The 25,222-nt window shown below is 41.5% G+C and overlaps 1 protein-coding gene across 7 annotated transcripts in view; it reads left to right on the plus strand.

The window, feature by feature from the left end:
• Positions 1 to 25,222, plus strand: part of PTPRS (protein tyrosine phosphatase receptor type S) — a 458,571-nt gene that overhangs the window by 227,798 nt on the left and 205,551 nt on the right. For 3 of the 7 annotated variants that reach the window (XM_088446483.1, XM_088446485.1, XM_088446486.1), the window contains exons 9-13: positions 7,754 to 7,887; positions 12,322 to 12,466; positions 18,394 to 18,699; positions 19,195 to 19,388; positions 22,250 to 22,276. In XM_088446483.1, the coding sequence (XP_088302609.1) occupies positions 7,754 to 7,887; positions 12,322 to 12,466; positions 18,394 to 18,699; positions 19,195 to 19,388; positions 22,250 to 22,276 (806 nt within the window). The remainder of the gene's footprint in view (positions 1 to 7,753; positions 7,888 to 12,321; positions 12,467 to 18,393; positions 18,700 to 19,194; positions 19,389 to 22,249; positions 22,277 to 25,222) is intronic. The other 4 variants (XM_088446484.1, XM_088446488.1, XM_088446487.1 and 1 more) reach the window with 2 other exon arrangements.

The raw sequence follows: 25,222 nt of genomic DNA on the forward strand, positions 1-25,222 counted from the left end.
AGTGTAACTATTTTATTTTTATGTAAAAATACCATATTCTAAGCATATAACAATTCTTTCTCCACCAGAAACATATTTTTTCATTGGAAAAGCAGCCAATATATTATGAGACATTTGAATGGGTTTGGGAGTACCACTAAGGGCCGTATTCAATTAGTCTCGCGTACGTGATAAGGCTTCGCATGCCGGACTTTTTCGCCTATATTGTATATTTTAGCCACAAAAACTTGCCGTGCACGTACCCGTGATTCGCCCTATTCAATTCCAAAAGACGCGAAAACGGCAACACAAAGTCAGAACAGGCGAAAAGTGTTGTCAGAATCGGGGAAATCGGCCTGAACCTCCCAAAAAGATGCAGAAACATTGGGGAGCAATGTAGTAGTGCTCGATTAGCCCTAATAAAACTATTTGGGGTACTTAAGTTCACACAATTGTCTCTAATTAGCGTTTTTGCACAAGTGGTGAAGAATAGCATATAGCAGTATTTTTTTGGAGAAAATAAGTAGTCCTGGCAAATTTGGGGTACCTAAAAATGGGTGCTAGCATCTTTTAATGTCTCTAAAGTGTAGGTTTAATAAAAGTGAAATTCCTCCGTCATAAAAGCACATGCAATCCCCAAAACACTTGACCGCTTCTTAGAGCACCCCCAGAACCTTGTTTCGCTAGTTTGCGAACTTGTCCCCCCACTTTGTGCTTTTTCGTCCCCAAATTCACAGTACTTTTTTAGGGTATTCTTAATTGTGTTTCAGGATTTTTTGATGCAGTTGTCCTTTGGGGGGGCTGTCCCAAGGGTTCTGAGTGGTTTCCCCACCTTTGTACCCGCAAAAAAAAATGTTGCACTTCTTTTCTCCTGCTATTCAGAGGCGAATCTTTTTCACCTATTACATTGCATTGACTTTCTGCGTACGAAAAGCGGATGGAATTGAATACGGAGATAAATTTCCGACAGGCAAAAAGTTGCAATCGGTGATACCTTTTTGCGGTTCTCGGCTTTTCACTGCTAATTGAATACTGCCCTAAGGGGGGATTTCAGTTAGCCATGATAACTTTTCGTGTGCTAAGTTTTTGCACCTTTCGCGTGAGAATTCCACTTATCACAACTATGTGCGCACACGTTTTTCACACTATTCAATCCCAAAAGTCGCAAAGGGCATTTGTATAGGTGAAATCTGCCTGTACCCCTAAAACAGGCATAGTTATATAACAGTATAGAAGTCTATTAGTGGCTTTATCACCATCCTGAGATGGTGATGGCAAAGGAGGACCTCCGGCATTACAGTTACCGATGCTGTACTTGCTGAATATGCACTAAGTAGTTTCTCCATCCTGAAGTTATCGCATGATAGCTCCTGTGGTGGCTGCCTCCGGCAATAACAAATGATGGCCACCGCATACTGCTGGTAGAAGGCCTACATACTGCGGCAATAACAAATGATGGCCACCGCATGCTGCTGGTAGAAGGCCTACATATTCCAGCAATAACAAATGATGGCCACTGCATACTGCTGGTAGAAGGCCTACATACTGCGGCAATAACAAATGATGGCCACCGCATGCTGCTGGTAGAAGGCCTACATATTCCAGCAATAACAAATGATGGCCACTGCATACTGCTGGTAGAAGGCCTACATACTGCGGCAATAACAAATGATGGCCACCGCATGCTGCTGGTAGAAGGCCTACATATTCCAGCAATAACAAATGATGGCCACTGCATACTGCTGGTAGAAGGCCTACATACTCCAGCAATAACAAATGATGGCCACTGCATACTGCTGGTAGTAGGCCTACATACTCCGGCAATAACAAATGATGGCCACCGCATACTGCTGGTAGAAGGCCTACATACTCTGGCAATAACAAATGGTGGCCACTGCATACTGCTGGTAATAGGCCTACATACTCCGGCAATAACAAATGATGGCCACCATATACTGCTGGTAGAAGGCCTACATACTCCGGCAATAACAAATGATGGCCACCGCATACTGCTGGTAGAAGGCCTACATACTCCGGCAATAACAAATGATGGCCACCACATGCTGCTGGTAGAATGCCTACATACTCCGGCAATAACAAATGATGGCCACCGCATACTGCTGGTAGTAGGCCTACATACTGCTAAATCTTCAGTTTTGTAGGCTTTTCCCTTTGATGAATAGACCTCCTAGACTTGCATGTAACATAGGAAATAGGAGAATGTTAGTGTGCCAGTCAGTATCTTTAAACATTAGAACCATCTCTGGAAATTTTGTGCCATTTGCCACTACAGTTATTTGAAGAAAAGTATGCCCACGATCAAATCTGTATTTTTATGTATAATTCTCACCAAGTCCTAAAATGTGTTAAATCTAAACTTATATGACAGTTAACACATTTTTCTTTGTCATTATTTATAAATAAGCAATGATGGAGAAGCAGCATCTGAAAAATATGCCTATGATTCCGTAGCTTGTTGAACCACCTATAGTAGCAATAACTTAAAGTAATCATTTTAGAGTGATTATGTGGATGGAGAGAAAGTAGCAACCAATTGGCTCCTAGCTCTTACTTTACACGCTGTGTCTGAAAAATGAAAGCAGCTGATTGGTTGTTACTTTATCTCCATCCACTTTTTCTGCAGACTATGGCCCTCCCACCTTTGCGTGCCCCGGCATAAAATAAAAAAAAACCATTCTAGATAAACTGGAGCAAAAAAAAAAAATTGATTTATATGTGGCCGACTGTACAGAGGAATGGGCGCGGTTCAGCTGGCTCCCACAGCTTTAACTAGGTGAATACCATTCCAGGAGTCAGAGGTACTGAATCATTAGAGACAGTCCAGCATTTGTCTGTCCCGTCCCTTTGTTTTCTGCATTCCCCTTTCTTTATTTCACCCACTCTGTTCCTTCCTGGCTCCTCCCAATTCCCCCACTGCTTGTTGGATGCGGCTTCTCCTTCACCTTCTTCTTACCTGCTCCAGTTACAGCCCTGGTGTCAAGGAATGCAGCCCGGCGCTGCCCCCTTGCCTCCTCCATGTGGGCAAAGCATGTCAATTATGCCACAGCTTGGGGGCACTGTGTGCTAACACGCAGGACTCGTTCCGCACATGCGCAGACCTACAAACATCGGATTTGTACTTAAACTGTTGTCTGAATCAGGCCCTTAATTGCCAAAGGTAGAAAGTTTTACACCTTCGTGGAAACACATTTTAATTAATTAATGAAAAGCACTTGGGGGTCTATTCACTAAGCCTTGGAGAGAGCGAGAAGGCCCAGTCAATCAGCTCGTAACTGTAATTTTTCAAACACAGCCTGTAAAGTGAGGAGCTGATTGGCTGGGATAATTCTTACTCCATTTTGTCTCTCTCCAAGGCTTAGTGAATAGACCTCTTGGTATCTGGTCACATGGTTGACTGTTACCATGTCGATATCCTCAGAATTTCGATGTCTGAAATGTTGCATTGTGAAATGTTGATATTCTCAGAATGCTGACGGTTAGGGTTAGCTGGGCCACCAGGGACGTTAGGTTGAAATTTCAACCATGTCGAAATTCTCATGTCGACCTTATGCATGTCAATATGAGAACTGTTGGTCTAACATGCCAGACCCAGGGCACCCCCCTTTTTTTGTCTTTCAACAAACTTTAACCAAAAGCAATCAGTTTTACTGTTTGTCTTGCTGCCAATTTTAATGGCACTAATAAATGATTCACATTTTAATGGATCCCTTTTAAACTAAAGGACCACCCACTGCAATCATTAGCGTCCCTAAAAAGTACTCATTGGGGTAGATGTATCAAGCCTTGGATAGATAAAGTACCAACCAATCAGCTGAAAGACAGGGAAATATTCAACTTCACTGTCCTTAACATGTGAACGAACAGATTACGAGGTCCACAAACGGTAAATCTGAAACAGTAGGTGAAACAGTTCCATTATGAAGTGCACACACCATACAAAAGTATGGTGATGCGATGCATGCACGAAGGGTGGCCGCCGTTGGAGAAAGAATAACTTTCTCCACGATATCCATCTCTATGAATAGATGAAAGCAGTGACAAGCCCTGTTTTCGGGAAAACCTGACTCTTTACTGCTCTATGAATAGACCCCTATGTTTGAAAAATGACAGAAGCTGATTAGTTCGTACTCTCTCTATTTTATTTCTGCACCTGATACAACCAGTGCACTTCCTCTTTGTTACCTGGAGTGTTGTGCTCTGTTCTGGTGCTTGTTCTGGTCTGTGGAGAAAGTCAATGCTGCAGACGGCACCTGAAATCAAAAGACGCCCACTGCTGACATTAAAATCCGAGTGCTGTGTCCGAAGATGCAGCTTTGGATCACCATCGGGCAGCTATGGGCCAACTGAATAAGCCTAAGCTTACTGATAATGGGTGCTGGAACTTCTCGGCCAGGGCCAGGAAATCTGCTTTGGAAGACGCAGAACCTGGCCTCTGAGATGTCCGTGACCTTTTTATGACGATATGCCATTTTTAAATTAATACACTATTCATCACGTCCACTGGTCTGCCCAATTTCCTGTGATAAAACCTGACTGCTAATCCGACCTTGTGGCCAGGAAATCATTAAGTATAGACAAGGGACCCGATCCTCCACTATGTGCAGCCCTTATCCTCAGGGCATGGCCAAAGATGTTAAAAATCCCTGACTCACCGATTGTTTTTTGTTTATTTTTTTTGGTCGGGATCAATGAATCATGAATTTCCACCATGTCAGATTTCCCTGATTCTACTACTCGAGATGCTGGCAGAATGAGGGATTGAGGCAATCTATCACAGATGTATGGACCCTGTATGGCCTGCATTTGTTCCCGTCATCCCATGCAGTAAACACCGCTGCCACAGTGTTGCCCACCAACCAGGATCTCTTTGCACAGTGAGAGCACTTCTGAGCAGAGCTGCTCATGTCAGTTATTTCAATATCAGTGCTGACTTTGCCTGCCAGACGGCACCTCAGAGCTCGTTCTCCAGGTGCGTAGCCCATGCTTTCCCCTGTTTAGGGGCGATTCAATTAGCGGAACCTTTATGGGCTTAAATAGTGTGGGATAGCTGAGCAGAGAAATCTCGCTTTTAATTGCTTGCACCCAATAGAGGTGCGAATAAAAACGATCAATATTTTTCTACTGTAATGGCCAGAAATCTGCACAGCTTTAGATGGGAGAACCTTGAGCAAAATAATGTTAACACTTCAAAATATAGTATTTTGCTACAGGGAATATAATGTAATAGACAAAGACACTCAGCTGGCCACATTATTTTCTCCTCTACCACCTTTTTTCTACATCCAAGTCTCTCCACTGCATCTCCCACAACTCCAGTATTATTCACTTCTCTTCCACCATGATGCAGTCCTGCTGCACCACCACTAAACCCTGCACCCTCTCTTTTCTCCAAGTTACCTATCCTTTCCCCAACACCACACTGAACCTCCACCTTACCCACCACCTGCTGTCACCCTTCCTCATTCAGAAGCCAGCCACATACCCCCACACTCCTTATCCCCCTGCTCTAGATCATCATCACCTCCACACTACATCAACCCTAATAATCTCATTCTTCTCTCTCCTCTTAACTCTGTCCCTCTCTCCTGTTCCCTCTGGAAAGCCAGTTTTGTCTATAATAAACTGGTGCCCGTTCATGAGCACTTCATCTGCAACGCCTTGATTCTCCTTGCCATCACCAAACCCTGGATTTACCCATCTGACACCACTGCTCCTGCAGCTATCTCCTTTGGGGGCCTCACATTCTCTCACACACCCTGGCCTGGAGGTTTCCATGGTGGTGGTCTTGGGGTCCTGCTGTCCTTGGGTCACTCCTACCAAGTCTTACCTTCTGAACCCTCCATCTCATTCTTTCCATTCGACACTCATGACATTTGCCTCTTCCAACTTCTTCGAGTAGCTGCCCTTTTTTTTTTTTCTTTGTCTCCCTGGCCTTTGTTCAAAATTCCTCCATCACTTGGCTTCTTGGCTCTTAATCTTTAAATGGGCTCTCAAGACCCGTTTCTTCCTCAATGTTTTCCAGTGCCCATCCTAACACACTACACTATGCTCCTTCCTGACTATCTAGCCCATCGGTGTCACCCCTGTTTGTCTGACCCTCCCCTTTAGAATGTAAGCTCTCGCGTGCAGGGCCCTCTTTCCTCACGTTCTTCTTCTTGCCTTACTTTTACTTTCATTTACAATGGCACCTAAAACTTGGTTACTGACACCCTGCTGCTTATTTAGGTGTTATGCAGCATTGTTTATAAATAATAATAATAATAATAATAATAATAATAATGAGAAATTCAGACAAGTTCATGTTAGAATAACAATAATTTAGCAATTTTTGGAGCTATATAGTGGTGTTGATATTGCCAAAGCCTGATGTGAATATATTCATAGTGTACCTATACTAAATTAGGTGTTTACACTTAAATGTCATAAAGCTGATGCTGTTGCAGATCATAATATGTTTATTGTAAATGATAATATAGAAGATACCACAAGAGACAAAAGCTCTAATATTTATATTTCCTGATTACAAAAATAATTTTCTATAATTTTCATTTGCAGTTTAATGTATTACAGTATATTCTCATACCTCTTTTTTCTCATAATAGTGTACTTCATCAATACATGCAAAAATAAACTCTCACTTTAAAAATATTTTATATTTGAGTGCTCTGCAATAAGAAAAAAAGTGTTACTTAATTGTTTTGTTAGACTATTGTAACATTGTATGGTTTTGTTAAGCTGGGTACACACTACACAATGTGTACCCAGCACTACATCACCGGCGACAGGACCCAGCGGGTCTGACGGGCGGTAACTACATGTCATGCTACATTCTGCAGCATGGCAACGTTAACGGCATCCCCTGTCGGCCCTGCAGTTGGGGCGACTGGAGATGTCGCTAGCAATCCGCGGGTACACACTAAATTATATACCGATATATGTCGCTCCGATCCGCAGGATCAGATGACATATCGTCTAGTGCGTGCCTGGCATTTCACTGTATATGGCAGTGGTTCCCAAACTTTTTCTTAAATCATGGCACCCTAGATAATCAGCAAAAATAATTAATTTAAGTGAATTGTACTTACTGGTTATCCTTATGTTCAGTTATCTATATTTCATGGGTCATTCCATGGTAACTCACGTTACAAAGTGACATAGCAAACAATTAGCAAATCCTGTGTACAGTTATTTAAGCATGCCCTGTCTTATTATTTTCTCAGTAAATAAAATTAATTTCTCATAAATTCTTGTTGCTGCTGATAGCCATGCATATAACTTGCTATGTCACTTTGTAACGTGAGTTACCATGGAATGACCCTTATGATTGGCAACCACCAGAACTGGTTATCACATTGACCATAAATAATTTGATTTGGTCCTGGATCACCAACTCACAGTCCCCAGTTAATGAACCCCTGTAATATGGCATTCTAACAAAAATATATAGGCCTGTTAAACACCGATATAGTTAAAAGTATTGGGGGGTGAATATTTTATTTGTATTCGCTGCATGCTTGCAGCAGATAATCTTGCAAACATTTCATTCCAACATGAAGTTGTAGGAAATTAGTCATGTAAGTAATTGATAAGAATTTGTTTATATTTATCCTTCGTGGCTTGTGATCAGAATATATGCAATGTATTTTATAGCTAATGTCATCATTGTTGCATAGAATTGTAAGATTTGGGCACACATTTAAACTACCGTATATGTTTTTTTTCTGTTTGATTCCTGTGTATGGCATATGTACAGTGCCTGGTCAGCCAATGAATTTCAGAGCTGAAGCCAAGTCTGAAACAACCATTAGCCTTACCTGGAGCCCTCCACGTCAGGATAGTATTGTGAAGTATGAGGTTTGCTATAAGGAAGGAGAGAAAGGGAATGAGGTAAGAATACAATTCACAAAGCAATGCTGTACATAGAGACAAATCTTTTTTAAATGGTGTATGAATTGGTGTGTAGGATATCATTTGTGAAGGGTAATACAAATGTAAAAAAATGAGAAACAAAAGGCAGCATGGAATGAAATTGTAATTAAAAAAGTATTACTGAGACTTCTGGGTGGGCGATATCAGCGTATGGCCGCTTCTTACAGAGCTCTCTGCTTCCTACCACTTTCTGTAGAATGCCTATACACCTCCGTCTGCGCCGGGAGCAGTGGCCGCGAGTATATCCGCGGTTACTAGAGATAGCGGTGGGCAAGAGGGCGGCCTCCCCGGCTCCCCACTGACTGCTATTCCCCCGGATCTCGGGTGCTTGTTTCTGCACCACTGCCCGAGGCTGCCATCTTGGTTTCGGCCAGGCCTCTTTTCTGACTCCTCTGCACTGCAGATCCCTTGGATCATCATTATTTTACCTCCCCTGGACCTCTGGAGTGTCACTTACTCCAGGACTCACAGGTAGCAGTGCCTCTTTTGAAATTACATTAGGCACATTATTACCTGTATTATTAACCTCTTTGCTGTGTATACCCCTGCTGGTCAGGACCAAAAGGTGCCTTTATTTACTTACTACTGCACATCCACAAGTTATCTGTTAGAGCTTGTGCAACTTTGTTCATGGATAAATGTCAAATCCCAAAGGGTTGGCAGAGGGGGCCCATCTGCTAAAAATAGGGAGACTAGGACCACCACATCTGTCTCCTTTAGCACCCCTGAAATAAACTATTGATCCTGCTATGGTACAACTCACACGGAGCATGTTTTGACGAGGCGGAGCAACGTATTTTTAATCTTGAAGGTGACCTCGCAGCTGCCAGATCTATAATTGGTATTCAGGAGGCCTCTCTTTCTGCCATGCAAAAGCTAGAGGATCTGGAGAATCGCAATCGCCATAATAATCCACGTCTAATCGGTCTTCCCGAATCTGTCAAGCACAGAAACCTCATGGATCTGGTTTCCACCTGGCTGCCTCACAAATTGGACTGCACACCTACAGCTGGTTCCATGATTATTGAGTGAGCACATCGTGTTGGGCCAGATCGCCAAGCGATCGACGCAGACCCAGTCCTGTCATCTTTAAATTTCTTAATTACATGGACAAGGTCCATATGATGAAAGCTTACCGCAAATCTCAAAACCTATCCTACCAGGGGGACAAACTACTACTATTCCTGGACTTCTCCTATCAGGTGGCGATGAAAAGGAGAGAATTTTCCCCAGTATGAAAGCTGCTGTTTGAAACTGGCACACGTTTTGCACTTCTATATCCTGCCACACTTTGAGTTCATCACAATGGAAAACAATATTTCTTCGACTCTGTGACTACAGCAAAGACTTTTGCTGATTCTCTTTCGGGGTCACCCTCTACTTCCTCTGATGCTGTAGACTGACTTGTTATTTGGTCCGCAAGTATAGTGTTTATTGCTCTATTGTTGCTGTGTTTATGCTGAACGTTGACATTTATATGCTCCTACTAATGTGCTGTTGTGCATTGAGTATATTGTTACTTCGCCTTTTTTTTCTCTTGTACATTCAGGGTTTTGCCGATTTTTGTTTTCTTTCCTTTTCTACTCCTTTGTTTTCTATATAGTTTGTTTTAATTCCTTTTTCTTCTTACCCTCCCCCTCCTCCTTTATTCACTGCACAATTTTAGGCATTGTTTATTATTGGCCTTTTAGGCTTTTAAATTTGGTTCTCAAAAAGATAAAAAATGGTAGAACTGCATTGTATAAGTATATTTTATTTTTTTCTTTTGTACAGTTTATACAGTTGCGAGACCACATGCACAATGTTGACACGGTTCCCTTGCTCGCTTGGACTGTCCTGTATTTCAATCCGCTATTACATTTGTTTATAAAGCAGGGTATTGGCTGATAATTTAGATTCCATATCTACACCTTTGTTATGTAAGAAGCTTATTAAATTCCTCACATGGAATGTTGAAGGTTTAAATATACCACTTAAACGGAGGAAGGTTCTACAGCACCTAAAGCGACTTAAACCAGATATCGCTGTACTCCAGGAAACCCATTGGAGGACGGGAGATCCTAATATAAGTAGGGACACTTGGATAAATGAATATATATCAGCCTTATTCACTTCCAAACAGAGGGGGGTGGTTATTCTCTTTAAGAAGTCCCTTGGTTATACCATCGTAGATAAATTGTGTAATATTGAAGGTCGTTTTCTTTTTATTAAAGTACAATTGGAGGGGATGTTATACACTATAGCTACCATATATGCACCGACTGGCCCTAATAATGCTTTTTTTTTTTTACTGATGTATATGTTCGCCTGCAGGATTGTGCTGAAAGGATTATCATATTGGGTGGGGATTTCAATGCTACACTGAATCCAACATTAGATAGCTTTGAGCTTTTTGATTTCCTTCCTCCAGCTGTCTGATTCCTGGAGATATCAACACCCTATGGAGCGGGTCTATACATTCTTCTCACATCCACACGTTCACTAGAATCGATTATTGGCTTCTTCTTACCAGTATCCTGAGAGTTCACCAATCTAACGTGGAAAACATTGTTATTTCTGATCACGCCCCAACATGGTTCACATTATCTCTCCCCACCCCCAAGGTCTCCTCTTGTAATTGGCGATTCCCCTCGTATTTATTTGAATCGCCCGATTTTAAACAATATTTGGAAAGACACTTTTTAAATTATGTGGACGATAATATCTTGAATACCGGCTAGGTTGCTCATGGCAAGGCGACGTGAATTATTGGAGTTCGAACGGGGCATGATAGTGTCATGTGTGTATTGGGAATACCTCATGGAAGCCATTACCACCCACCGTGCACAGCGCAGTGGCCGACCATGGGTGCCTAATGTCTGATGCCAATCAGAGCAAATAAAGAAGAGAGGCACCTCATTGGCAGTGGCCAAACAGAGCCCATCAGATTTATAATAAATGTGATTATTAACCCCTTCCTTTCCCAGACTCCTGATTTGCATCTTAAAATTAAGAGTTTGCTGGACATGTATAAAACCCAAGACCTTAGTGATTTGAGGCAGTAATGGTAACCACAAAGCCAACCATGATGTACATGTGTGGATAATGTATTCAGCCCTAATAATGCTTTTTTTTTTTTACTGATGTATATGTTCGCCTGCAGGATTGTGCTGAAAGGATTATCATATTGGGTGGGGATTTCAATGCTACACTGAATCCAACATTAGATAGCTTTGAGCTTTTTGATTTCCTTCCTCCAGCTGTCTGATTCCTGGAGATATCAACACCCTATGGAGCGGGTCTATACATTCTTCTCACATCCACACGTTCACTAGAATCGATTATTGGCTTCTTCTTACCAGTATCCTGAGAGTTCACCAATCTAACGTGGAAAACATTGTTATTTCTGATCACGCCCCAACATGGTTCACATTATCTCTCCCCACCCCCAAGGTCTCCTCTTGTAATTGGCGATTCCCCTCGTATTTATTTGAATCGTCCGATTTTAAACAATATTTGGAAAGACACTTTTTAAATTATGTGGACGATAATATCTTGAATACCGGCTAGGTTGCTCATGGCAAGGCGACGTGAATTATTGGAGTTCGAACGGGGCATGATAGTGTCATGTGTGTATTGGGAATACCTCATGGAAGCCATTACCACCCACCGTGCACAGCGCAGTGGCCGACCATGGGTGCCTAATGTCTGATGCCAATCCGAGCAAATAAAGAAGAGAGGCACCTCATTGGCAGTGGCCAAACAGAGCCCATCAGATTTATAATAAATGGGATTATTAACCCCTTCCTTTCCCAGACTCCTGATTTGCATCTTAAAATTAAGAGTTTGCTGGACATGTATAAAACCCAAGACTTTAGTGATTTGAGGCAGTAATGGTAACCACAAAGCCAACCATGATGTACATGTGTGGATAATGTATTCAGTCTGCAACCGTACATCTCACAAACAAGATGTTTAGATATTGATTAAACAGGTTACACTATGCTATCTAAAATTAGAAGCTGCTCCAATGGATTTGCTAAATAGCAGTCTAAAAATGTAGAAAGTTCAAAGTTGTGCGGCAAGATAAAAGGCATGGTTCCTGCAGTGACTAGAGAAGTGCTTACCCTAAAATCATAGCTTTATATCAAATCTTATTTAGTTTTAACAAGTCTTTGAACTTTTAGGTTACATATTTGTTGTATAAAGCAATGAATATATATATAAAGCAACTTACAATTTAGTGGTGTTTTCATCTATGATCAGATAATAGAAATACATTTTCAAGATTCTTTCCCTTTCATTACAGTTTATATAGTATAGCTAAATTGTGTCCTAAACTTTTTTTTTACCTCCTATGTTGTGTGAAGCAAGCTTTACCCAAGAGTAATTCTGTGTCGGTTTTTATAACAGATCAGAAAAACCTTTGATCCTGCAACATCATATTTAGTAGAAGGCTTAAAACCCAACACAGAGTATATATTCCGCCTTGCTGCCCGTTCTATGCAAGGCCAGGGTGCTTGGACTACAGATGTTAAAGAGCGAACCATGCAGTCTAGTAAGTATCCTTCTTTTTTTCCATTGTCTTAGAAAATAAGGAAGACTTTCTGCGAATAGGATTAGTTCAGAGGTTATGTTTTATATACAATAACTGATAACACACTAGAGTCTTGTATTTACTGTATATATTAGCTATTACACATCAAGACACACACACACACACACACACACACACACACACAATTGAAAGTTCCATTTAGTGATGAGTGTTTTATGGCATATGTCTATTTGTTTTTTTTGATACAGAATGACCGCATGCACACATACACAGCTTGTTCCTATATAATTATTTGTTCCTCATACAAACAATCATTAAAGGGTGTCTGATTGCATCATCATTTAAGTCAAAACACACACACAAACACACAATAAATCTAATTCTGTTGATAATTATCAAGCTAGTGCATGGCTACCCCGGGAGGCTAATAATTATAGAGAAAGCACTCACTTTAAAGGACTCCCTCCGATAACACGTTTTCTATAGATGCAATACGGTTTGCATATAACAATGGAAATGAAGAAAAAACATATATAATGTGAACCTTTCTTAAGTACACATTGGCTGTTTTCGTATACCTGGTCTTGTGCACAATGGCTATATTGTTGGTTAACCCCAGGAGGTTGCTGCATGTAGTCTCTCTTCCTTACAGCCCAGTCAAAACCAAGAGGTGGGAAGGAGAGAGCTAATCACAAGCCACAGTCGAGAGATTGCAGTTGTGATTGGTCTTCCCACTCACACACCATACTTCCACCGCCATTTTAATTAGCGTACAAAATTTTCTGGAAAAATGGCTGCTTGCAGGGCTTTTCTGAGGGTGGAGATGGGGGTGATACACTAACACCCATTACTAAGTGATAATGCAGATTTAAATGGGTTGTCACAGTAATAATCCTCCGTCTTTTATATTTACTCTTCTATCATAATAACCATTAAAAACAGATAAGCTCATTTTACTTTATCTGGTATTCCAGCCTTAATTGAGTTTTGTGTAGAGACTGCACATTATATGCTAGGTTTTATTTGTGCTATAAAATCTAGCACTTTACAGTGTATTACAGACACAGGATAGTTGCACTGAAACTCAAGTTTACAGAGTTATATTGTCTGTTGTTTAAATGCAGACTTGGAGCTGAACTATATATTCTATTACTCTTTAGTCAGAGATGTGCGCTAATGCCATTGCAGCTATGATCCCGTACACAGCTGCTGTGTGAAACTATGCAAATGTCGCAGTCGCTGAGGAATTTGAGACGCCCACCTGCGGCTTAGCAAATCCAAGCATCTGCGTACAAAGACACAGAATCGGTCGCATATTCAAACTCCTTTGAACAACCGTATGGTCATGCGGAATGGCCCCCGAACACTTGAGAAGCTGGAGACATTATTCTTGCGTTGTGGGATTGTAGATGAAGGTTGTGACACGCTCCCAATAGGTCGCAACCTCCCACAAACGCTCCCTGACTGTCAATCCTACTGCCAGCAAATAATTCCTGCAAGCCTCTACGCTAATGTATCTTGACATGTGAGCCGTGTGACTCAGACGCATGCGCAGATTGACAATTATCGCTCAACGGTGTAAACATTGGAATAGCGTACATCTCTAAATCGGGAACTATGTTCAGAGAGGCTTTATATATACAAATATATGTGTATGTATGTGAATGTTTATTCACACACACATGTAGATGTAAAGATAAATATAGATTGATTTTTGATAAATATGGTTTGGCTCATTGCCTTTTTTGAATAATTTAAACAATAGAAAATAGACATTTAACTGCTAGAGAAAATGTCATTATGCAATAAACAGCATAGCTATCTTCACTGTACATTCCGTAATACTTTTACCTTTGTTATCCTTACAGTTCCAAAAATATAACTTTCACCTATTCATCTTGTAGATGATAGATATATGATGATGATATTTTATAGTTATTATACAATAGGTTGCCTATTTAAAAGAATGATACACAATTAACATGCAAAACATTGGAAAGATGTGGTTCAGTGTTATAAGGTGTTTTATGTACGCATGTTTAGGAATAGGCTAATACTTAAAAGCGCACAGGATTAGAATTTGCTGTGTAAATACTTTCCATAATTCTGGAATATCGAGTTTTGGAGTGTACAAAAAGCAAATAATACAATTAACAATCTGATTACTTATTTAAGCATCCTGTTGACTCAAATATTTGCTGGGAATTTTCTATGTGGTTGGGATTTTATTTTGAGGGTTTCAGAACCACAATATACTTGTTTTTGGTTACAGAATATATGAAATCCTAATTTAGATTTTTTTTTTAAATCCATGCTGGGTCTATAGTTTGCTCAGATTACTATAGTAGCCATGGAAATTATTGCCAAATGTGTTGATTTTTAGTTAAGCCATTTTGTAATGCAGACAAAGAACAGAAATTCAAACTTTTATAGATTGGAATGTAGATTCTGCTATTTTGGATATACAATTTCTCTTTGGTTCTGTCCTGAAACAACTGTGGTAACATAAAGGCACAGAATCTTATATCCATAAACCAAATCTATTGTTTTGCAGATCACCACAGCTCCTATTTATGAATTGACAAATAAATTACATTAAAGCTTAGCGTGGGAAACTGAGAGCTAATATCTTTATATACTGTACATATCTGTACATTTTAGTGTATTTATTCTTCTATTTTGAATATCATGTCTATTGACAGTAACTTGGCATCCATAGATCATATTGGTGAGCAGTAAGTGGCTCTTGATGGCAAAACGTAATGTCCCCAGTATGGCCCTTTTTATTTTAATGTTATACATTGAGTGCCCAATTATAACCTTTTCTTTTTAGCCTATGCATCAAAGTAATGTACGATTGGATGAGGTTGGTCGTCTGACTCAGTGACCAGCACCATAATTATGGATTAGTCTGTAAGGCCATGTTCTCTAACTATAGTCTGCGTTGAGTGAGTGGATTATGCCTTCCTTTCAGCAGAAGATAACACCCAGCTCATTGGGCTGCTATCTTTTCTGGATCTCATTACTTACCTTAATACTGCCCTACACTTATTATTGGCTCAAGGTTTAATATTTGCCAGCCTGCCAGTATGATGCCAGCTATATGGCAAATCTATTTACTGCATTAATGGTATCCTGAGTGTGTAAATATTCGGTGATAATTTTAGTTTAATGGATTGGAATCTTGATGTTACCATGGGGACAGATTTCCCTTAATGGTAATAAACCTGACCTTTTCACAGATCTTTGCCTTTATATGAGTTGTTTTTCACTGCATGAGTGGCTGTGGCAGCTGGTCTATGTGCGTCCTGTCTTCTTTTCATCTCAGTAAATCACCCAGATTGGTTTTAGTATCAAGTAGTAAAACAATAACCGTAATCTGAGGATTATCTCACTTTTCCTTTTTATTTATTTATTTATTTATTGGGGGTAACATCTCTATCAACAATTTTGATTTATTTTAATAATTTAGGTCACAATGCTTCAAATACTTCTTCATAAACTCAGTCTTATAACACAATTTGTAGATTTAGGGAATTGTTACAGTTTGACATTAATTACACAGATGACCATAAATATTAATGTGCCACAGTTCTATCCACACTAAACTAATATTACTTAACACAAAATAGCACTTAAGGCATTGCGATCCATTTGTAAAACCATTGTGTATATCATAAAGATCTTATTTCCATTTTAAATAATAATTATAAATTAGTTTCAAGCTTTCCAAGGTATCATGGGTTGGAAAATCCTTTTTGGATGACAGCCGGATCCTGTGTCTTTGCCTCGTGACATCTCTTGACTGGAAAATGCTGGTGTAGCTTGGTACAGACCCCATTGTGTTCCGTTTAGTTTTATTTGTTATATCATCACCTTTAACATCTGTGCTTGACAACCAACATGTGTAGTTAAGAAGAAGCACACAATCCATTGTGTCTAAGCTGTCTACCTTCTCTTTCGGCACCAGTGCTTTGCATTACATGCATGTCATTTTTACAGTATCACTATCACGCTTTCCCTTACATGCCTCTGCTTCTTGTGCACTCTGTGCTTTCAGGAAACTCCTCTTTGTCCTTGTGCCTCACTTCAAATATGTTTGCTAGGACATATGCCCTAGCAGCATTAAAGTTTAAAGTAAAATCCATTAAACTAAAGGTAAAGTATATTTATTTATTTCTGAAGAAGCCGTATTTTAACACTTTAAGTACCAGGAGCGTAAAGTCAAATGCCAACAGACTGATTTGCTGGTGCAATATTTCAAAATAAATACACATAATTCCAAATTGTTCACCTTACAAAAAAAACAACAACACAGCCCATGGTACTTCAAGAGTTAAATGCCCAGTAAGGCTCTTTCTTGGAGCATGGACAACAGCCAGCTTGCTGAAAAGCAGAAGAGGTGAGTAAAGAGTAAAGCTCCAGAACCACAAACTCAGTCTGCCCTGTCAGACCTTCTGAAAGATCAGGAATTACTTGGTGGAATTTTCCTGTTTTCCTGTGTCTTGAACTGACCTTGTAAATACAGGTTTGCATACATTTTTAAACTCCAACTCAAAATGTTCATGTGACCCCTAGTTAAGGTCCTTACCTAAAATGTCATGTGTTTTGCTTAAATAATTGTGCTATCGTACTGGTCTAAGCACTGCTACAACGATTTGGGAGAGGTCAGACCACTTCAGTGGATTGAATTCAAAATAATTGTTATACTTCTCTTATTCATAAATGGAAACTCACATTTTGGGCTGAAGTAGCAAAAATTGTAATTTGATTACCCAGCACCCAATCTGTGTTCTGATTTGAGTTTTCACTACTTGAGATTTGCATAAAAAAATTAAGTCAAGAGATAAAAGTTCTCTGAGTATCATATCCCTTCCCTTATGTTTAGTTGATTTTTTTTATTTGAACCAACCACAGAAGATGTTCTGATCTCTTCATTGTTCTCAAATATTTCCAGAAAGTCTGATTTAAATAATCATGATGTGAAGGTAGGTGATCAAATGGAAATAGAAACACCAGTAGTTGGTTATTTATTTTTACTTAGAGTTCCTCATGATCATTTTATTCTTATTTTATCATTCCTCCTGAAGCTTTGTGACAGATTGTATTTCAGCCCTAGTTTAATAAATTTTTTAAGACACACTGGTAAACACAGGAGGGGAGAGGATAGTTAGAAGATAGTTCTGTCAAACAATTACTCACTTTTAATTATGTCAGTAGGTTGTTAAATTAGTGTTGCCTTGTGCTTTAAGTTGGGTCTCCACAGAGAATATGGCTCCATTTTTGCTTGTGATTAAGAGTGTAACAGTCAAATAGCTGAAAATGTTACTAGTGCTGAATCGATTATATCCTTTTAAGCTGAATTGTTTATTGGCCATTGAGGCCTTGCAATGTCATTTTATGGCAATCAGCTCATACACAGTAAAAAGCATTATTTTGTCTCTGGTGACCAAATGTGAAAGGGACAGATCTATTTAAATTTTATTTGACTGCCACAATACTCCCTTGCTAATGCAAGTTGGTGTATTATATGGTTTCCAGCACAGAGAGCACATACTGTGCTAGAACTTGCAGCCTGAAATGTTTGAAACCACAAGTTGGAAATTCATTATCTTACAGCAGCACTGTAAACTAAACAATAGACAATAACCAATTGTATTTCATATCTAGTTGAGCTCAGTAGTCAATTTACTAGGTACCCCCAACATTTCCTACATAATTTGCCCTCACTTGTGTTCCATTTTGACCTTTTTAGTTATACATCTATGGTTTTTGGGTTTGTTTGTTTTTATTTATTTATTTATTTTTTTTTGAGGATTTATTTTGTTTTTCTTTAGTTTTGTTTTTTTTTTCCCTTTTTTTTATCTTTCCCATCTTTTGTTTCTCTACTTGTCCTATCCCTCCTGCCCTTAACTGTCCTCTCATAGAGCCGTCTGCCCCCCCTCAAGACGTAAAGTGTGTCAGCACAAAGTCCACCACAATACTGGTAAGTTGGCAGCCACCCCCCGCAGAGAGCCATAATGGCATTCTTGCTGGATACAGCGTACGCTATGGTGCTTTGGATTCTGAGGACTCAAAACCAAAAGAATTGAAGGATATTCCACCCGAGACCACAGAGATCCTTTTAGAAGCTCTAGAAAAGTGGACTGAGTACCGTGTTACTGTTGTGGCGCATACTGCATTGGGACCTGGCCCTGAGAGCTCGCCCGTTGTTATACGCACTGATGAAGATGGTAATTTAATAATTTTTTAATACTGTTTGTAGTTTTAGGTGTAGTTAAATTATTAGATATTTTTTTTTAACTTCTATGACAAAACTTGCATAGTCAGGTTCTTAAAATAAGTTTGCAGAGGATGTATCAAATCCTGTAAAGAGCACAAGTGGAGAAGCAACCAATCCAAGTTTATGTATCATTGTACAGAATGTACTAGATAAATGATAGCTAGAAACTGATTGGTTGCTATGGGCAACCACCCCACTTGTCCACTGCAGAAGGTTTGATACATCTCCCCCTTTCTCTTTATTGTGTGATTAGTAGGAAATGTTCCTGCTTAATTTATAAACTTAAAAACAATAATAATATGTATAGTTTCAGTAGCTGGATATACTATAATGTGGCTGCTATAGCCTAGGTATTTTTTTATCTCACAGATTTATGAAGTTCTTTTAGAGAAAAAAAATAGAAGAATGGGCATAAGCTATCCTGATGGTTTATTTTTCTCCTCAGTACCCAGTGCTCCACCACGAAAAGTTGAGGTGGATGTACTGAACTCTACCGCCATTAAAGTGTTCTGGCGTTCGCCTGTCCAAAACCGTCAACATGGCCAAATTCGTGGTTATCAAGTTCACTTTGTTAAAATGGAAAATGGAGAGGCAAAAGGGCTCCCCGTTATAAGAGATATTATGCTGGCTGATGCTCAGGTGAGAAACATGAGAACAGTATTCAGTAGGAGATTGATGTACATATGAACTAAATGGATGGGGAGTCATTTGTTTTCTTTATGTGATGGTCATAGTGTCCTGGAGGATTGGAGCCTGACTTATAGACGGGTAATACATGAGCTAAAGAGTCCTTGTGTGATTTGGAATTACCTACAAGCTCATTTAGCTGGGATATTTATCAAAGGAAAAGTGGAGGTGTTATCTATAGCAAAAAATCAGATTGTAGCTATCTATTATCATGTACCCTCTAGAAATACAAAGGAGAGAAAAGAGTGTGTTATTATTTCCTTTAAGAAAGATTATGTTAATAACAAGCAAAATATTGCAAGTATAAAAATGCGCAGCAAGTAAGAAAACAAGTGGTTATTAAAACTGCTTTTCTTCTGTATGCCCCTTTAGGTCTGATTCTGAGTCGTACGCAGAAGCAGCCGTAATTACGCCTGCAGCTTTATGCTATTGCTAAGTCCCTACCTGTACTGCTAAAGACGCAAACATCGGCCACACCATCCAAACTTACACCTGGCCTATGGCGCGGTTTCTCCTATGTGAGTGGTAGAGCGCCTCTGAACACAAACGCTTTTAGCGACATGCCCGTGACACTCCCATAATTTGCTATCTCTGCGTATGCCTTTTTTGTCACCCCCCCTGTTGCCTCCCATTGCATGTGACTCAGAATCAGCCCCAGTATATATTATAATAGATAAGAAGGAATCGGTTATGTGTAGAATCTGATCAGAGCAATAAGCTGGGTACATACACACTTGGCTAAATATCACGAGCGCGTTGGCGGGTGTGTATTCCTGATATTTCTGTGAACGACATTGTTCACAGACATATCGCACCTGCTCTGCAGCACTGCAGATGTCCGATATCAGCAGGGCTGTAACTAGGGTGGTGTGGTCGCTGCCGTCACACAGAGTACTGGATGCCCTGGGGTGGAATCGGCTGCCACCTCAGTCTGTATTTGCTGAGCACCCGCTGCGCTATATGTTACACAGCGGTACGCCCAGGCAGCTCGTTCACTACACAGCTCTACCTCCTCCCGCTGCTGCATACTTCTCCTCTCCAAGTAGTCCGTGCAGCCGCCTCCACCTCCCTGTGTCTGGTCACTGTGTGCCTGGGGAGTGGCAGTTTTCATGTGTCTACAGGCCGCAAATGTGCAGTCTGTGTGGCTGGGGATACAGACATGGAGGTGTGGGTGCTGGGGATGCAGACATGGAGGAATGGGTGCAGGGGATACAGATATGGAGGTGTGGGTGCTGGGCATGCAGACATGGAGTTCTGGGTGCAGGGGTTACAGATATGGAGGTGTGGGTGCTGGGGATGCAGACATGGAAGAGTGGGTGCAGGGGATACAGATATGGAGTTGTGGGTGCTGGGGATACAGACATGGAGGAGTGGGTGCAGGGGATACAGATATGGAGGTGTGGGTGCTGGGGATGCAGACATGGAGGAGTGGGTGAAGGGGATACAGATAATGAGGTGTGGGAGCAGGGGATACAGACATGGAGGTGTGGGTGCTGGGGATGCAGACATGGAGGAGTGGGTGCAGGGGATACAGATATGGAGTTGTGGGTGCTGGAGATACAGACATGGAAGAGTGGGTGCAGGGGATACAGACATGGAGGAGTGGGTGCTGGGGATACAGACATGGAGGAGTGGGTGCAGGGGATACAGATATGGAGGTGTGGGTGCTGGGGATGCAGACATGGAGGAGTGGGTGCTGGGGATGCAGACATGGAGGTGTGGGTGCTGGGGATACAGACATGGAGGTGTGGGTGCTGGGGATACAGACATGGAGTTGTGGATGCTGGGGATGCAGACATGGAGGTGTGGGTGCTGGGGATACAGACATGGAGGTGTGGGTGCTGGGCATGCAGACATGGAGTTCTGGGTGCAGGGGATACAGACATGGAGGTGTGGGTGCTGGGGATGCAGACATGGAGGTGTGGGTGCTGGGGATGCAGATATGGAGGTGTGGGTGCTGGGGATGCAGACATGGAGGTGTGGGTGCTGGGCATGCAGACATGGAGGTGTGGGTGCTGGGGATACAGACATGGAGGTGTGGGTGCTGGGCATGCAGACATGGAGGTGTGGGTGCTGGGGATGCAGACATGGAGGAGTGGGTGCAGGGGATACAGATATGGAGTTGTGGGTGCTGGGGATACAGACATGGAGGAGTGGGTGCAGGGGATACAGACATGGAGGAGTGGGTGCTGGGGATGCAGACATGGAGGAGTGGGTGCTGGGGATGCAGACATGGAGGAGTGGGTGCAGGGGATACAGATATGGAGGTGTGGGTGCTGGGGATGCAGATATGGAGGTGTGGATGCTGGGGATGCAGACATGGAGGTGTGGGTGCAGGGGATGCAGACATGGAGGTGTGGGTGCAGGGGATGCAGACATGGAGGTGTGGGTGCTGGGGATGCAGACATGGAGGTGTGGGAGCAGGGGATACAGATATGGAGTTGTGGGTGCTGGGCATGCAAACATGGTTCTGGAGATACAGACATAAGGGTCATAGGGGCAAGTGTTGGTGTTTCAATGTGGGTAAAAAATTGGGAGATGAGGTCTTCTGGGGTAATGTCTGGTTTCTATTTCGGTATGCATCACAGTAAAATGCAGCAACCAGACCCTTTACAGTATGATATGGGGGGGACGGGACAAAATCTTTCTTGCACAGGGCACCAAAATGTCTAGTTACGTTATCAGTGGAGGGTCTGCATTATGGCTAGAAATGTTATTTGCTATCCACTGCTGTCAGTCAGTCATCGTTTCTGACCTCTACACTTTCCAGCTCTTACAATTCATATCCTTGTTTCTTCCTTTGCTTGCTCCAGTGGGAAATGGATGATACAGCTGAATATGTAAGTAGTATCAGCATTTTGTTGCTTCCCCACTGTGGTTAATATAATTAATGTTGATGCATGTTTGTAACATGAAAGACTGTAAAGATCATTAAGGTGAATTAAACAAATCAATATAATCATTACCAGTCTAATTGCTGATAGAATTATATATTTAAAGCAGAACCCATCACTTAGACAAAACTGCAAATTAAAACTATTTCTCCACACTACCTTGTAAGCAAATTAAATAAAACAAAAGTTGAGGGCTCAGAAGTATGTGAAGATAGGAAATTCTGTTTCATTTGAGTCCTAGGCCTGTAATAATAAATAATGTATGAAAATTAACATTAAGGTTACAATCTGCCATACATCAGATGTGATGGTCTGTCTGTGGGTTTGTTCACACATTGGCACTGAGGTGGACTGTGCATGCATTACTCATTACTGCGCTACCTGAAACTAACATCATTCATTCCTGTATCAGTCTACCTCACTTGAATTGCAGCATGAAGACTGTAACCCCATGTATTCAGGAAAATAATATCCGTATTGTAATGCTGCATACACACGGTACGATGGCAATGATCAGATAATGATCAGACGATCATTGTCTGATCGTCCTGCATGTGTTGGATGTTCATCAAACACATGCAGTAACCCCTTAGCCACTATAACGACCCGCAAACTACATCTGCGGGTCTCTATAGGGAAGCAGGCTAACCTATCGACCAGGTCTGCCTGCTTGCAGAGACGACGGTATTTGGTCGATAACGACCATACGTGGCCGCGCATCAACCATCGTATGGCCGTTTGCAGGGACCAGAAATTTTTCAGATTTTAACAATAATGATAGGGCGTTATCGTTAAAATCTGACAGTTTATCGTACCGTGTGTACGCAGCATAACACTGGTCAATAGATTATTAATCAATTTTAGGAGAAGCAAATAGCTGCTACAAGCATAATATTAACTGCTCTATATATCATTTAGCTATCCAATGTTACAACAGACTAATGGTGCATACACACGGTCAGATGTGTCAGATGAACAATTTGAACGATCTCAACGATTTGACCAACGATTTAAACTATGAACGATTTTTGACTGCATTAAAATGACTGAAATCGTCCAAAACTGACTGCAAACACATCAGATGTCAGATATCATTATCTGACCATCGGGAACGCTCATCGTTAATCGTTCAAACATGTCAGATATGTGCGATTTTCCTTCAGATATGAACGATTGAACAATTTTAAAATCGTTATTGTTCAGATCTGAAGAAAAAGCTGACCATGTGTATGCACCTTAATTTGCCCAAGAACCCAGTGCAGCAGCTTTATTTATTACATTAATAAAGGTCCACTTCCCACCAGTGCAGCAGCTTTATTTATTACCTTAATAAAGGTCCACTTCCCACCAGTGCAGCAGCTTTATTTATTACCTTAATAAAGGTCCGATTCCCACCAGTGCAGCAGCTTTATTTATTACCTTAATAAAGGTCCGATTCCCACCAGTGCAGCAGCTTTATTTATTACCTTAATAAAGGTCCACTTCCCACCAGTGCAGCAGCTTTATTTATTACCTTAATAAAGGTCCACTTCCCACCAGTGCAGCAGCTTTATTTATTACCTTAATAAAGGTCCACTTCCCACCAGTGCAGCAGCTTTATTTATTACCTTAATAAAGGTCCACTTCCCACCAGTGCAGCAGCTTTATTTATTACCTTAATAAAGGTCCACTTCCCACCAGTGCAGCAGCTTTATTTATTACCTTAATAAAGGTCCACTTCCCACCAGTGCAGCAGCTTTATTTATTACCTTAATAAAGGTCCACTTCCCACCAGTGCAGCAGCTTTATTTATTACCTTAATAAAGGTCCGATTCCCACCAGTGCAGCAGCTTTATTTATTACCTTAATAAAGGTCCACTTCCCACCAGTGCAGCAGCTTTATTTATTACCTTAATAAAGGTCCACTTCCCACCAATGCAGCAGCTTTATTTATTACCTTGATAAAGGTCCGATTCCCACCAGTGCAGCAGCTTTATTTATTACCTTAATAAAGGTCCACTTCCCACCAGTGCAGCAGCTTTATTTATTACCTTAATAAAGGTCCGATTCCCACCAGTGCAGCAGCTTTATTTATTACCTTAATAAAGGTCCACTTCCCACCAGTGCAGCAGCTTTATTTATTACATTAATAAAGGTCCACTTCCCACCAGTGCAGCAGCTTTATTTATTACCTTGATAAAGGTCCGATTCCCACCAGTGCAGCAGCTTTATTTATTACCTTAATAAAGGTCCACTGCCCACCAGTGCAGCAGCTTTATTTATTACCTTAATAAAGGTCCACTTCCCACCAGTGCAGCAGCTTTATTTCTACTTCAGGGTCCATAGGGTATCCACAGGATACCTTGGGGTATAGGTGTGACGTCAGTCGCAGGGCACCAAAGAGTTAAGCTTTCAGCCTCCCAGGATGCACTAGGTCCCCCTCCTATACCCCGCCCCCGGGCCAAGGCACCTCAGTTTAGTTTGGTGCCCGGCCGGAGTCGGGTGCACCTGTTGGAGTGGGGGCTAGAAGAGCCCCTGAAGCTTTTTCTTCATGCAGCTGTGGCTGCACATCTGGATGAACAGCATGGACAGTCAGTCCTGACGTCCATGCTGTCTTCCCTACACCCCGCCGGTACCAGAACGCCGGTACTGATCCGGGGATGCTGGTGGGCGTCTGGGGTCACAGCTAGCGGTGACCCCAGATGCTCCGGACCATGGCCGGATTCAAGGGGGACAGAGGTAAGCAGCGGGGTCCCGCGGTGGGTCCCCGCTGATCACATGGTCCTAAGTCCCCAGGCAGGGGGCTCCCTGGGGACTGGCTGCAGCGTGGAGCCAGGCGACCAACCTGCGCTTCCACTACCCCCTGGGACAGCGGACCGCAGCAGAGCGGTAGCGCTGCGGTGTCCCAGGGGT

This window comes from Taudactylus pleione, unplaced genomic scaffold, assembly GCF_031769625.1.
Source record: "Taudactylus pleione unplaced genomic scaffold, aTauple2 ptg000399l, whole genome shotgun sequence".
In the NCBI taxonomy this organism is placed as follows: domain Eukaryota; kingdom Metazoa; phylum Chordata; class Amphibia; order Anura; family Myobatrachidae; genus Taudactylus; species Taudactylus pleione.